At 36.5% G+C, this 14,428-nt stretch overlaps 2 protein-coding genes across 4 annotated transcripts in view; both read right to left on the bottom strand.

Moving 5' to 3' along the window:
- Nucleotides 1-126: 126 nt before the first annotated feature.
- On the bottom strand, nt 127-8,883 carry LOC132046607 (NADPH-dependent diflavin oxidoreductase 1). Of its 3 annotated transcripts, XM_059437288.1 has the most exons (14): nt 8,735-8,883; nt 8,213-8,399; nt 7,765-7,842; nt 7,540-7,644; nt 6,975-7,066; nt 5,678-5,862; nt 5,113-5,207; nt 3,813-3,887; nt 3,620-3,730; nt 2,530-2,667; nt 2,190-2,309; nt 1,317-1,533; nt 670-1,209; nt 127-549 (listed from the first exon to the last, which is right to left on the bottom strand). In XM_059437288.1, the coding sequence occupies exons 2-13, from the start codon at nt 8,348-8,350 to the stop codon at nt 680-682; spliced, it is 1,884 nt and encodes a 627-aa protein (XP_059293271.1). In that variant the 5' UTR covers nt 8,351-8,399; nt 8,735-8,883; the 3' UTR covers nt 127-549; nt 670-679. The 3 variants fall into 3 exon arrangements, with proteins under 3 accessions (XP_059293271.1, XP_059293270.1, XP_059293272.1); XM_059437287.1 differs by having other exon boundaries at nt 127-1,209; XM_059437289.1 differs by lacking the exons at nt 3,620-3,730; nt 3,813-3,887; nt 5,113-5,207; ... (4 more) ...; nt 8,213-8,399; nt 8,735-8,883 and adding an exon at nt 1,998-2,064 and having other exon boundaries at nt 127-1,209.
- An 875-nt stretch (nt 8,884-9,758) lies between these two features.
- LOC132046606 (protein SWEETIE) overlaps nt 9,759-14,428 on the bottom strand; it is a 32,284-nt gene continuing 27,614 nt past the window's right edge. Inside the window, exons 40-48 of the mRNA XM_059437286.1 lie at nt 13,852-13,917; nt 13,365-13,462; nt 13,186-13,276; nt 12,917-13,052; nt 12,479-12,789; nt 12,277-12,411; nt 11,984-12,142; nt 11,786-11,911; nt 9,759-11,242 (exon numbers count right to left, since the gene is read on the bottom strand). Of these exons, the coding sequence (XP_059293269.1) occupies nt 10,082-11,242; nt 11,786-11,911; nt 11,984-12,142; nt 12,277-12,411; nt 12,479-12,789; nt 12,917-13,052; nt 13,186-13,276; nt 13,365-13,462; nt 13,852-13,917 (2,283 nt within the window). The 3' untranslated portion in view covers nt 9,759-10,081. The remainder of the gene's footprint in view (nt 11,243-11,785; nt 11,912-11,983; nt 12,143-12,276; nt 12,412-12,478; nt 12,790-12,916; nt 13,053-13,185; nt 13,277-13,364; nt 13,463-13,851; nt 13,918-14,428) is intronic.

Here is a 14,428-nt window from a genome sequence, read left to right as displayed (position 1 = left end):
AGAGTTTGGGAGATGATACTTCTATTGGATAAAGAAAATGTGCAATTAGATCTTCAATCAGATAGATAAGTTAACAACACGAAATTTCTATCTCTATATGAAAGTCTGTCAAGCTGTATAAGCTTGAAGAATAGGTATAACACATAATCAATCAATAATACAATTTGCCAAATACATCCAAATTCAATGTAATGCTAAAGAAATCAACCACGCTACTTGAAAATATTGATATACTTTCTTTAGGTCCAGCCTTACTATTTTCTGTTTCTTCTTGGATTACATAAAAAGAATTGCGACATCTTAGTATCTTTAACCTCACATGAACTCAATTCACAAATCATGAATAGTAGTTCCCCAACATAATGTTGCACCATATTTGGGATTGCTCTGGATTTATAACTCCAATTTTAAACTCCATTTTGAACTTCTTCTGACAAGCAGATAAAAATCCTCTCCAACTGATAAGAGAACTTGTCCTTGGCAATAATTGGTTCTTCTTACTGGTGCATGTGTTCTCTGATCAATAGAGCCAGCTTCCAGCTGAGAACACTAGATACGAATTCCACAAATGAATATGGTAACTGAATCATGTAGAAATAACATGTCTGAAAAGGGCACGGATTTTTGGCTCCTCATCCCTATATTCTAAGGTGAAGATGGAAAAAATACAAAGCAGCGGTCAAGACCATGCCTCAACATGATACTTGCCTGCCTTTTCCAATGCCCTAAGCCATCTCACTGCAGCTTCCTTTGGAACCCCGCCTTCTTTAGATACAATTTCTTCAAATGCCAACAGCACATCGGAAGGCATTTTATTGGCAGAGCCTGCAACATACACAGCTGCCCCCTCGGTTAATAGATTCCATATTTTAAAGCTTTCCTCTCTCATTTTATGCTGCACATAGACTTTCTGTTGCTGGTCTCTGGAGAAGGCAGCAAAAAAGCCGCCACCTTTTTCTTCAGAAAGGACTCCACCCTTTTGTGAATGAAACAACCAAAAATCTTGGTATAAGAAGTCATTTTCTTCATTTCTACAACCAAAGAAGAAAAGAACGGGAGCAGTTGGACCAGATTGACTCTGAAGGGCTCTTTCCTCCACAAATCCACGAAAAGGTGCACACCCTGTGCCAGGTCCAACTAGAATAAGAGGAAGTGAAGGTGGAGGGGAAGGAAGGCAGCCTTTTTGAAACCATGCCGGTATGAGGACTCCTGTTTAGCATAATCCAAAAATCATCATAAAAGAGCTAAAAGAGGTGTATGACATAAATGAGTAAATGAATTAGGCCTTGTAAGTATAAATTACTCAAAAACCATACTTTTCTGAGGATCAAGCCCAGCCAGCCATGATGAGCAAAGACCCGTGCGCTTCCTCTTATAAGGTGTTGTCCACGACACCACACTAACTGTTAAATGCACTTGGTTTGGATGAGCTGAGTGAGAAGAAGAGATGGAAAAAGCCCTAGTTTTTAGTGGAGGTACCAACTGAACCAACCATTCAAACGGCATCTGAACGGATGGAAAATCTTCCAGTACCTGCAACACAATATGGGAAAGTAAAATATCAAACACTGAAAGAAAAAGAGATAATAACAGCAGAAACAGTTCTATAATTCACTTCCAAATCAACAAGTAATCTCCTGTGAATCGATAATTTAACCATAAAAAGGCATTATTAGTTAACAGAAGGAGCATTCCATATGAGAGGACCAAGTGCCTCCACGTTTTCATTTTCCTCCATGTTTTCGAAAATGAAAACGTGGAGTCTGTAGCTTGCTTTATCCCATACTTCAGCTAAAAATAGTGTTGGCTACCTAACTAACGTATCAAGCTTCCATTGCTTGCAAGTAAAGGGACTAGCGGAAGATGTGCTCATTCCCATATTTCACATTTAGAGAGTCCAATTGATTTCTAAACTGAATTAACAACTAGAGCTATTTTCTTATTTGACAATCAAGAAGCTGTAATGTGAATGTATGACAGGGTTGATGTTGGCTAACCAGTTTCGCTTCCAAAAGAACTGGGCCAACTTCTTGCTTCTTAGTATGTCTCCTTAAACTATAGTACCTATACATTCCATGAAATAAAAATCTACCATAAGAGAAACCATATTATTGAAGAACCCAACAGCAAGGGAAAATGTCAATGACCACTCAAAGGCAACTTCATTAAAATGGAAATATTCTCATCACCTCCAGTACAGTTCTTCTTTCCTTCTGATTGTAATCATAAAGATCATCTCTTCCTTCTGGTGAGACAAAATATTGAAGCCTCTCCTTCTCATGTTCGGCAGTGGCAAAATAACTCATAACCTGAAGAAGTCAACAATCCAAATGGCTTATCAAATTACTATGACATGTGGTGATAATGCATAACGTGCTATTCCACAAGCAGCACAAAGAAGATGAACACAAGATGCATCAGTGAATTCCATGCACATAACAAAGACAACAGCAGAAGATATTAATTATATAATGTCATGGGATATTACTGGTAAGAGCACATAAGAAATTCAGACCTTTCATGTCTTACCTCAAAGAAATATCGTCTAGGGGAAGCTGATGCAACATCCATTGCCAGTTCCACAAAAGTTTTTAATCTTACAGGGACCTTCGATGTGTTTCTCAGATCATAACTTTGTTCATTTTCTTTATTATCTTTGGGCTCAACCTGAAAAAATGTTCAAAGAGTAATATAAGAATTAAAGAGTTCATTCATGATAAATTCGACTTTTCAATTGATAAATAGCCAACATTGCAAACCCTAATCTCATCACAAAGAAGGGAAAAAAGGAAATAGACAATATCTGAAATTCCACATTGTATAACAGTCTCATTAGTCATTAACTTATCCAAAGCAAATGAACTTCAGCCACAGGGTTAGCACCATATTTGTTCTAGCTACACTAGGTTGGAGCACCAAGGACTTTGCCGGTTCATTCATGTCACTTAAGCCATAAGAAAAGACACTATCCTTTTTCTTTTTGTTTTGAAAATACAAGATCTTTAAATTTCATACTTTCCTATCAATAGCAGAACTAGTGTAGTGGACCTCTAAATATGGATACCCTGAGCTGACAAGGTCTTTCTCCAAAATAAAATAGATTGATTGGAACTCCTTATTTACATAATTGTATAAGTGATTTTAACTCCTTATTTACATAAATGTAGAAGAAGTAGCTTTAACTGCACCCCTTTAATTTTATTCTTTTTCGATATGGTATTGCAGTACCAAACTCCCTACCCTGGAGTCCCGTAATGTTCCTTCCCACTTGCTCCCTTGGTTACCCAAATCCCAACTTAGAGGTGCAGGGTCTTTGCCACTAGGGTATCGCTCCCTTGTCTACCGTGTCCCAAATCCTTTACAATACTTGTACACTTCTCTTTCAAGTTACGCTTTCACATTTATTTTTAAACAGGTAAATTTGGATGTTCTTAACACTTCAAAATACTTGGAATCCACATGATATATTAACATGGAAATGTAAATCGTGTTCCATAAAAAATTGCACAACAAAAACCTTCAAAGATGCATGCATAAAAAATAAAGTCTAGGAAGAAGATCTGAAGGATAGCAGGTACTAGTGACAGCAAGAGAGTCAAGAAAGTAGACAAGTACATACTTGGATGTGTGACTCAGGGTTCAAATTACAGCGCTTTATGAAAGCATCAACAGCTGCTGCATCTTGTCCAGGGAGAATATGAACAACATCACCAACCTCATACTCAATATTCTGAGATTACAAAGGAAATCATCAAATGGATCGTATAAGGTGAAAGGAGTAAAGACATACCAAAATGTACAACATGACTTACAGATGAAACAGCTTCAAATTCAAAATGGCGGACATCTTTCCCACAGTCAGCTTTACTTAACGGATCATTTTTAACCTACATCAATAGAGTGAATTAGAACGGGTATATCTGCCTACAGAAGAACCATCACATTGAGGAGAAAAAGATCTTACACCTCGAGGAGAGAAAGAGAGAGAGAGAGAGAGAGAGCATAAAAGCATCCTTCTGAAATGCGCATAAAATACAAAACTGCTTTGTAAAAAAAGAGGACACATTTCAGAAAACGCTCTTCTCTATTGATTAGTGTAATTCATTGACTAGAGGATTACCCTTATTTTAAGTGAAGGAAAGCAACCACTCGTCGTTGCACTGTTCCTTTGTTACAAGTCATGTTGGATTTTTTTTTTTTTCAGGTTGGAAATTTGATAACTCAATACACTATTTCCTGCAAGTTGAGTTACGTCTATATCCTTAAATCTTATGGCTTAAAATAGCAGTTACAGAGGCGTAGAATCATATTAGGTTGTAGATTCTCTACTTTTGGTATACTGCTTGTATACGAGAGATTTAACATTATTACTACAATTAATTACCTTCTCCAAAAAAGAAAGGTAGCAGAGGATACAGAGGCAAAACAAAATGGTAAATTATGGTTCTTCCAACATTTTGGCACAATTGATTTGTGTGAATTGTAAAAGGAATTTCAGGAAGGGATATATTCTCACTATGTGGATGGGATGGAGTGGTACTCTACGCTTGCCTATAGAGTAAGCTTGAAGGATTTTCGTGTGTGATAGCTTTAACATATTCAAACCAGTGGAGGCAACATCTTCTTTTAAGTGGGTTTTTGGTGGCATATTTTTCAGTAAGTAATGATGTGCACTTCTCACAAGGAAAAAACAATTATGTATCTTGTTGATGTAGTAGTTTAGAATCTAATCTTGTTGATGTAGTAGTTTAGAATCTATCTTAATGAAAAAAATAAAGTTCCCCAATTGAGTGACACAAGTTTTTATATATTCAAGGATGACATCAAATATATCTCATTTCTGTTGGAGCTAAGAGACGCCCAGTATATTATGCTACTCTTCTAGTGAGACTATCAATGTGTCACAATCACTTCAAAACCTCCATTATAGACCTTCCTGGTTAAGGACATCAATAGATGCTTTTAAGTAATGAACCTCACTTTTGCTTTGTACAAACCACAAGTGGATCCACAACCGAACTCCCTGTTTCAGAGACTAGGAGCTCTTCAACTTCTGCAGGCGACAGCTCCAGTGCATGCACTGGCACATAAATGTATATAGAGGTCACGTACCATTTTCAAGAAGCAATCAGGGCTGTGCTTTCCAGAAAGTTTTCCTGGCAATATGAAGCGCGTGCTCTCAATCTGCATCTCAAGGAGCTTAGAATCTGCAATTTTCACCGCTTTTATCATTATTACATGTTGAAAGACAACTACCAGAAACCTTTAGGCCAATAAAGCCATACAACAAATAGTGAGAAGCACAAACCTATTCAAAAATCAAATAGTGGAAATCACAAGGAACAATATTTAGATGCACTCATGCATCAAAATGATATCAAGAAAATGATTTTCCAAAGCTTTAAAGACAAGATAAAAGTAAGAATCTCACGGTACTCCTGATTGAAGCTACTCCAGAACAAACGACACAGACTTATGGATGAGTTCTCTTTAGTATTGTACAAGGTTTTAGAGATATTTACTGATCTTTCCTTTTTGAGGTAAGTTTCTATATAGTCCGGGTTTATAAATTCTTTCACGACTGATATTTTATCGACTGTCAGCCAGAACTCTAAACCCACAAGAACCTGAAGATGAAAATGAACGTTGATTCCTCAAGTCCAATTTAGTAAGTTACCTGGGGTAGATGAAAATTTTAAAGTCCCTTCATCAACATCATGATATGTAATCTGTACTTTAGGTTGATCCATCAAACTCATATTTGAAGTCATGAATTCTGGACCTTTAGGGAATAATTTTGGATCTTTTTGGTATAATGCCTTCCACAAGGTGGACATCCAAGGATCCAGAGCACCTTCATACCTGCAAAAAGAAATTCGATGCATCTATTAAACCTTTTAATAGAACAGCTGCTAAATAACAAGACATTCTTCGGGGTGCCCATGATAACCAGATGAACGGCATTATAAAGTGAAAAGAAGGCAAATAGCAGTTCGAACCTCGGTCAATAATGGGCCGCCCTCTCTACCCCCCTCCAACCCCCCCCCACCCCCCCCCCTCTAACGTGAAATTCTACTTGAGTATTTGAAGAAATTAAGAAGAAGGGAGGAAAGAGGAGTATTCGGACATAAGTAGGTGAGCCTCACCAAAGCAGTAAAGCTATTGTAGTCATAAAAAGAAGCTTCAACACATGTATTCCACCTCAATCACTCAGAGAGCAATGATTCTGGATCTTAAATTACCATATCCTACAAAACTAGGAAGATTCAAGATCCTAACATGTAATTCTTTTAGATCTGTCTCCTAAAGAATTAGATAGAAGAAATTTGATGCCATTCAATCCCTGTGGTTTAGTTAAATAAATGGAAAAATAATCATCCTGTACATCACATTGGATTCTCCTCCTTAACAACTTTAAAAGACAATGACAAAACATGCATCTGGTGGACTGTTTGGACAGAAGAAAACAAAAGATGCTTTGAAGATACTGTTAACTCAATCCAAAAGATCAAGCTTAATTGCATAATTTTGCTTTTTTTTTTTTTTTTTTTTTTTTTGGTTACTTAGTTTTGGCGGAAAGGAATTTGTAGATGAGGCTGAATCACAGTTAGCATTCATGAAATTCCTACAGGAATAGAAGGGAAAACTTTTGCTTTATACTATACCTGTAAAGAACTGTCAGCACCATCTTAGTGCCATACACTATAACCCTACTTTCTCCACAAAAGAAAAACGCAAAAGAAAAATAAAAAACAAAAGATGATGAAACAACACAAGAAAAGGACAGGCTAAACGGGAGAAGTAATGAAATTCAGATCCTATTTTGTTATGAGTGGTTTTCTGATTTTCAACCAATCTACAATACAATACGTGCATAAACAGTGCAGAAGGCCAGATCTTCATGCAGGAATTTCTGCAGATGATCAGGCAAAATAAATCTACTAGTCGTCTACAAGATTAAAGCATAACAATACCCTGAAGGGTGCTGATCATCTCCCAGACCTCTTTCCACCATTGCTGTCGCACCAAGATCTGAAAGTCTTTTGTCAAGTTTCTTTGCAACAAACTGCATCAATAAAATCCACACATCAACATCCAAAGATGGAATACGTAATTGTTAAAAGGTAATAGTTTTCTCAAGATTAAATACTCGGTGGGGAAACACCAGACAACAAGCAAAAAATCATCCAGAAACACAAAAAGCACAGAAATTGACCAGGATCACTACATGTCTTTGTTATAAAGAGACTAAATATATCTTATGGGAAGACAACGTTGAAAAGTAATTTCTATTAAAGAACTGATGAGCCTAAAACCTGAAGAGACGGGCCAGATTAGTTACATGAGTTGTTAGGAACCCATACATGGACTTCACTATGGAATCCCAATGAAATTGAAATTATAGACATCAAGTTTCTCCGGGCGAACTGAACCAGTTGAAACAAATTTTCAAATGAGACCGAGTTTCGTTCACAAACTCTTATGCTAAAATAGCAGTGAAACCATGAAGTGGAATCATTAGGTAGAGTCAGCGCGTACATTATATTTCTGGTAGCTCGAATCGCCCAAACCAAACACAGCATAGCTGACTCTGCTAAGCCAATTCTGGGTAAGATTCCTTCGCAAGAGAAACTTCCAAAAGACCTACAAGAAAGTTAAAGAAAACAAGTAATAGAGGTTCAAATATGTAGAGACATGTCTCCAGGTGTTACTTGAATATAGATAACCAGACGAGAAGCTTAACAGAGGTAATAACAAACAAACCTTAATAGAATCAGGGTTGTCCCCTTGACCTGTAGTTGAGACCACAAAGATGACAGTTTCCTGGTCCGGTAGAGAACTCTAACCAAAAAGAAAGAATAACTAGTCAAACAAAAGTCATTAACCACAATCTATAAGCTCAAAAGGAACTATCTAAGAAAGCAAAAACCATAAAAAAATCTGGGAAAGACGAGGAAAACTCCGGTGTGTAAACTTGACATAAAAAGAATCTAAATAAATACAACTCCCTCTGGCCCAATTTACGTGGAATTCAACTAATTCGGAGTTATAAACAGAATAATTAACAACTTAAAAAGGCATATAAAGAAAAGAAAAACGTGATTGACAGTCGAAAATCCAAGTGTGCGTGCCACATAAATTACGTACTACAAAACTGAGTTTAAGATAGAGGCATAATCGTTTTCGGAGAGGGGAAAGGAGAAATACATACAGGGTCAAAATCGTCAATGGAGAGCATGGAGACAGGGCATCCTCTACGCTCAGCTTCCCGGCCAACACGTTCAGCTGCGTCAATAGCATTACCAGTCTCAGATGCATACAAAATCAATACCTTCTTTCGCTTCTCCATAATTTGATTGAATGTCTCATAAAAATGGAGTCTTGACGACTAATGGGCATGTAGACTATTGGACCACGGAAACGGCAGCGCCTGCGGGCCGTGCCGTTTGAATTTGACTTATAAGTTGGTCAAATCAAGCTGTAAGTTACTCTTAACTTATTTAAGTATTCACTAAAAATAAAAAAAATAGTTTAAATTAAATTAAAAATATTTCAAATAAGTCAAAATCAAGAAGTTATTCAACTCTAACTTATTTTTTATCAATAACTTTATCCTTTTATCCTTTATATTTGTTGTTAATTCTAATACTGCTCTTACTTTTAAAAACCTTTAAGTACTTTTATCCAAATATGTAACTGCTTATTTATAAAATAATATTCAGTACTTTAAGCACTTATGCTTAAAAGTGACCCTTTTTCAGCTAATCCAAACGGGCTCTAGTTTATACGAGCGTCGTGAAAAGCTTTGCTCGATATTAGTTAACAAAAATTTCATATCAGTATTTTAATTATTTTTTGTATTGAGATATCATGGATGATGTAATTGAAGAAATTAAATGAAATGCGGTATTGTAAGTGTTAATGGAATAAATGAATAAAACAATTATGATTTGAAAATAAATAATTAAATTCAGATTTTAAAATGAATAATTAAATTGGGGTGATGAAGCAAATTACAGACGCGGATGAAACGGATAAGTAGTTAAGTACCATGAGTGAAATGAAGTACATAAATTAACAAAATTCAAACACAGAGTTTTACGAACTTCAAACAAAAATGTTTTAAGTCAAATTTCAAATATAAAAATGATTAAACTTTGAGATTACAAAGAAAATATTACAAAAATATCTAACATTTTAGTAATTTCTCTTAATAGCACACTGGTATCATCCATCATTTCAGCATTCTCTTGCCACATTTACGACAATCGCAAAGTCCCGTAAGATTTAGTTTTTCTTCTATTGTATGGCATAATTTTAGAAAAATATCACGTCTAAATATTAAACAAGTAACAGTTACGTCTTAAAAGCTGATGAGTTCCAAAAGAGAGTTAGGGACCTCAGAAAATATTTGAGTTCTAGTTAAATTCTTAACCATATAATAGTGGACGAGTTTATCATCCCAAACTTAAAGCATATTGTAGTCTACTTCCGTCTTTTCAAAATCAAAAGGCGAAATATTAAAAACGAGAGAGGCTATTTAAGTCTTTTTATTTTATAGTTCAAGGGTTTATTTGCGTCTACAGTTATTCAAGAGATTAGGTGAGATTATGTCGATAAGTTAAAAAGTTACCTTAAGTGTCAAAATAATCGAATCATGTGATAACAACCTACGTTCAAGTGACTCTTATGGCATAAGCGAAGCTTACGCTGCATCTCTGATCTCTATTTAGAAAAATCATTTAACTCATACACAATAGCTAACACTGTGAAGTACATTCATGGAGAACATCGTTACAATGGAAAAACCTTAACCTCACGCGGCACTAGAATAGTGATTCAATCTTCAACAAAAATTGGCATACAATGTCAACAATAATACTGCCTTTACATAAACCTATTGTAATGACCTTTCCTATTTTGGTGTCTGTATTTTAACTTAAATATACAGCCTACAGTGCCATCAAAGGCTTTTAAATGTTTCCTGCCAATCATATAGGGCTAATAGAGACCCTGGACTTTTGGAAGCGATTGAACGTGGTCATCATTTTTTGTCAAGGCTCACTTGTGCCTTACCTTCTTAATTTTTAGAAGACTGCTCGGACAAATCTATATTGGGACCTTGGTCTTCGTTTTCCGCTTTTCTCTCCTCATGGTGATCCTTGAGTGAGGTTATGTCTCTCACATCCTTCTCCTCATGGTGATCCTTGAGTGAGGTTTTGTCTTCCATATCCTTTTCCTCATGGTGATCCTTGACTGAGGTTATGTCTCTCATATCCTTCTCCTCATGGTGATCCTTGAGTGAGGTTACGTCTGCCATATCCTTTTCCTCATGGTGATCCTTGACTGAGGTTATGTCTCTCATATCCTTCTCCTCATGGTGATCATCAATTGCAGTTTGTTCTTTCATATCCTCATTAAAATCATCAAGTAGCATGCTTTCTGTTTCAGCAGGCTGAAGATTCGGCAAAGCACCTTCATTTGTTTCACTAGATTCCGCTCTACTGCTATGAGGATCCTCATAAGAGGAATCATGTGCTTTTACATCTTCAGCATGTTCCCCGAGTTCAGAAGACAAATTGCCACTGGTTCTCTTTTGGACCTCCAGGTTTTCACATGTTTCAGGGCCTTCTCCTACCTCAGACTGAGAATCAGGCAAGATCACATCATCATGGCGCAACGCTGCTCTATCCTTCTCAATGTGGTGAGCATCTGATAACTTGTCGTCATGGAAGCTATCTTGGGAACCATTAAGCTCCTGTGCCTGGTTGCTGCTATTGGCATTGCCCGACGGAGTCTTATCGTCACTACCCGTTTGATTTTCAGCAGCAATTTCTCCTACCGCATTCTCAGGTGTTGGAATAGTTTCTCCCTTAAAGTCACCATCTGAAGTTGTAGAAGTTGAAGCAGTAGTTTCTTCTACCTCATCCTGAGGTACAGAAATGAAGGCTCCCTTAAAGCCACCATCTGAAATTGTGTTTTCAACCGAGTGAGAATCCTGGAAGTCAGTTTTAGTTGGATCAACTTCAGTAGTAGAAGGAAAAGACTGAAAAGTATCCCAATCATCTTCTTCCTCTTCCTCGGAATTGTCCTCCACCTCTTCTCTGCAAGCAGCTGAAACAATATTTTCCTCTTTTTTAGATTCCTCTATTTTTGCAGGCAGCTTGATACTTAAAGACGATCCAGTGGAATTGACTTGTTTCTGATTCTGGTCTTGCATCACAGAAGCACGTATTATATCCTGTAAGCATATCATTTAATATGTGAATCTCTTTGTGGTTTCTGCTAAACCAAAACTGTATTACTCATATTGAGCCACTCAATACATGCATAAAATTATAAACCCTTTGAAGACATTGTTTATTGCCAGACTTCTAATGTTAGAGAGAGGAAAAAATCATTAATGCCTGACTTTCTAGGCAGTCAAAATCCCAAAAGAAGGTAAATGGGCTGCATTCCTACATAAGAGAAGCACTCCCTTGGCAACAATATCTGTGCTACACTTTTGAAACTCAGAAAATGTTTCACACTTCCAAATATAACTGTATTCTACTCAAGTTTCAAATTCATTTAACACAACAAACTTTAACCATGACCTGAGGTTTTTTCCACCAAAAACATTCGAACTGCTATAACATTTAATTAATACCAAAACTATGGTATGAAAGTAATACCAAGTTCTTAAACTCGACAGTGACCTTGCGTATCAATATTACCAAATCAAAGAACTAGAGAACATCAACAAAAGAGTGCATATTTCTCATGTTTATAATAAAGTTATCACCTGCAATTGTTGTCTTCTCATCATGGGCATTGTCAGTAAGACCTCCTTGATACAAGCGGATGAATCAGGGAGTTGAGCCAGTTGTGTAACCAATTTTACAGCTGTAATCTTCAAATCACGTGCTTCCTACAATGTAATCAAGAACAATCAGCCCGTGAAGGCAAATGAAGCAACTTTAAGTTTCATAAACAACAGAACCTGAGAAGAATTCTCTGATGTTGTAAAAAGGAGAACAGCCTCCAAAAACAGATTCATTAGGCATTTCTGACACTCATTAGTTCTTGAGAGAGTCTGAAGAAGCATTAAAATCTTCAAACACTCCCCAGCAATAGCCACCACTTCCCTGTTCATAGGGGTCTGCCATCAAGAGAAAACAATCAGGTTCTGTACGCACGTGAAATTCAAATCACTGGCTTCCCCCAGCCCCTGGCGCCAAAAACAAGAACTCAACTCCTGCACGTGGAAAATAAGTAAAACTGAACTTTGGCTACCTTAAAAAGTTTCTGGATTACAGATCCAAGGTCTTCAACAAGTTCCCCAACAAAGAACATAAGGAAAGAGTTAAACTCCGAATTGGTTTTTCTTGTTAGCATGCCTTTCAGTATTTGCAACCCTATTGCTTGGACCTGCAGTTGACAAATTTTGTTCATTAACCAGTGAACAAAATCATAACTCAAAATAAAATCTGCTTACCTGAATGTCAGAATCAGTAAGAGCACTCCTGAAGCACCGAGTGGCATTGCATATCATGGCATAGAATATTGGCTTACATCCTTGGTTTTCTTCAAGAAGTTGAATTTCAAAAGCTAGTTTAGCAAATGAGGTAGTCTGTTCAAGAGAGAGAGCAAGCTTCAAAAGCAGCAGTTTCTGTAAGTTGGACCTCTTATTCTCAAGCTGATGAATTCCTTTAGTGCAATTCTCAGCTAAAATAACACTCGCAGTCAGACAAGTTCTTGTTATTGTCATCAAGCACCCAACGCTATCATTTCCAAGTTTAGAGATATCTGCATTTAGAGCAAATAACCATTACCCAAGTATGCTAAATAAGTTATTGCGGACAACTTTAAGATTGGAAATTAATAAATAATCAAAAGAGGAAGAACCTGAATGCTCCTTATGAGAATTGCTTACCAGTAACATATGCTTTCATCACAGAAGTTAGACACTGGACAAAATCATGAACTCTTGAAAGAGAAATTTCGGTTGAAGCCCTTTCAATGCACTTGTAGCCAACCAAAAGAAAAGCCAGAATTGTTTTCAAACTCATCTGCATGAAAACCGTCAAAATGAAAAACATCAACTCTCAACGGATGAAAAATTGAGATGCAACGGAAGCAGTAGAAGCTTTAAAATATTTAACTAGAGACCAAAAGGAACTGTCTGTAAAACACGATACCCACCTTTGGCTCACATTTTTTTAGAAGTGTTGGTGCTGTGGTAAGTAAGACAGAAACAATATCGCCCCAGCTTGAATGGTATTGAGAAGTTGCACTGACAAACAGAAAGCAAGTTAGTTCAAAATTACTTTTTGTTACAGTTTCATGGATAAGATAATTTCACTTTCATTGAAAAGAAGTACCTTGTGAAAGATTTAAAAAGAAGCGCCAAATAAAGTTCTGATACTAAATACACAAAACTTTCGGTCTTTAGGAAATCCATGGGGCAGTTCTGCACAATCTACCAACCAACCAAAAGAACAATAAGTTCAAAGACAGATCTTTATGGGGCTTCTTATGCACATATAAATAAGCAATTGAAATATGTTCCTGCATCTAATATAAGAAAATACATTCAAATGAAGCCATAAAAGAACTTACCGGCATGAAGTCCTTTAGGTTACAGGAAAGATATTATACATGACAACAAAAGGCCGTACATAAAAGGAAATCATAAGTAATGCAGAAAGTCTACAGCAACATACATAAAACCAGGGTCTTATTAATTTCATTAATAAGTTGGTATACCATCTTGCTTTCAATGCAAAGGACCTTGACATGTAATAGAGACCCTATATTAACTACATCTTGAAAGTAATAGCGTGATCATGAGATGAAATGGAATGTTACCTGTGATAAAATAGAGATAGCAATATCGTCCCATGTATCTTCAATAAAAATGGAGAAAAAGCAAACCTGCATCCATTTGAATTTTGAGCATGATTAGACTTCACGAAAGGCACATCAAATAAGAATATCTAACCGAAGACTTCCTGCACATCCCAGTGTAGAAACTAAAAGGTTAATCCGCTGATTTTCCTTCTCCTTTTCACAAGTTTTTTTATTTAGCACTTTCCTATATCCCCCCTCCCAAAAACCGCATCAGAAAAGGATGATAACAAGGAACTCCAAATGATAGCTCTGGTAGCTCCATTCTTTTTTTTATCAGGTAGAGCTCTGGTGGCTCCATAATATCAAGCAACTAATTGGTTATGACTTTCATCACTCATTACCAAGTAAGCAATTTGCACAAAGCCACAAATAAAAAACACATCAGAAAAGTTCTAGATTCACTTGCAGAAGTTCGCACTTCGAACTTCATTAGAGATCATTATATGGAAATTTTTTGTTAAAGGACTAACACTAGAAGAAGAAAGAAAAACCATATATATGACATGCATGCCAAAAGAGATTTTGTTTGATGATA

The sequence above is a fragment of the Lycium ferocissimum genome, chromosome 2 (assembly GCF_029784015.1).
Source record: "Lycium ferocissimum isolate CSIRO_LF1 chromosome 2, AGI_CSIRO_Lferr_CH_V1, whole genome shotgun sequence".
Classification (NCBI taxonomy): Eukaryota; Viridiplantae; Streptophyta; class Magnoliopsida; order Solanales; family Solanaceae; genus Lycium; species Lycium ferocissimum.
The sequence above is the reverse complement of the archived record's forward strand: the minus strand, read 5'-3'. Positions and strand labels throughout refer to the sequence as shown.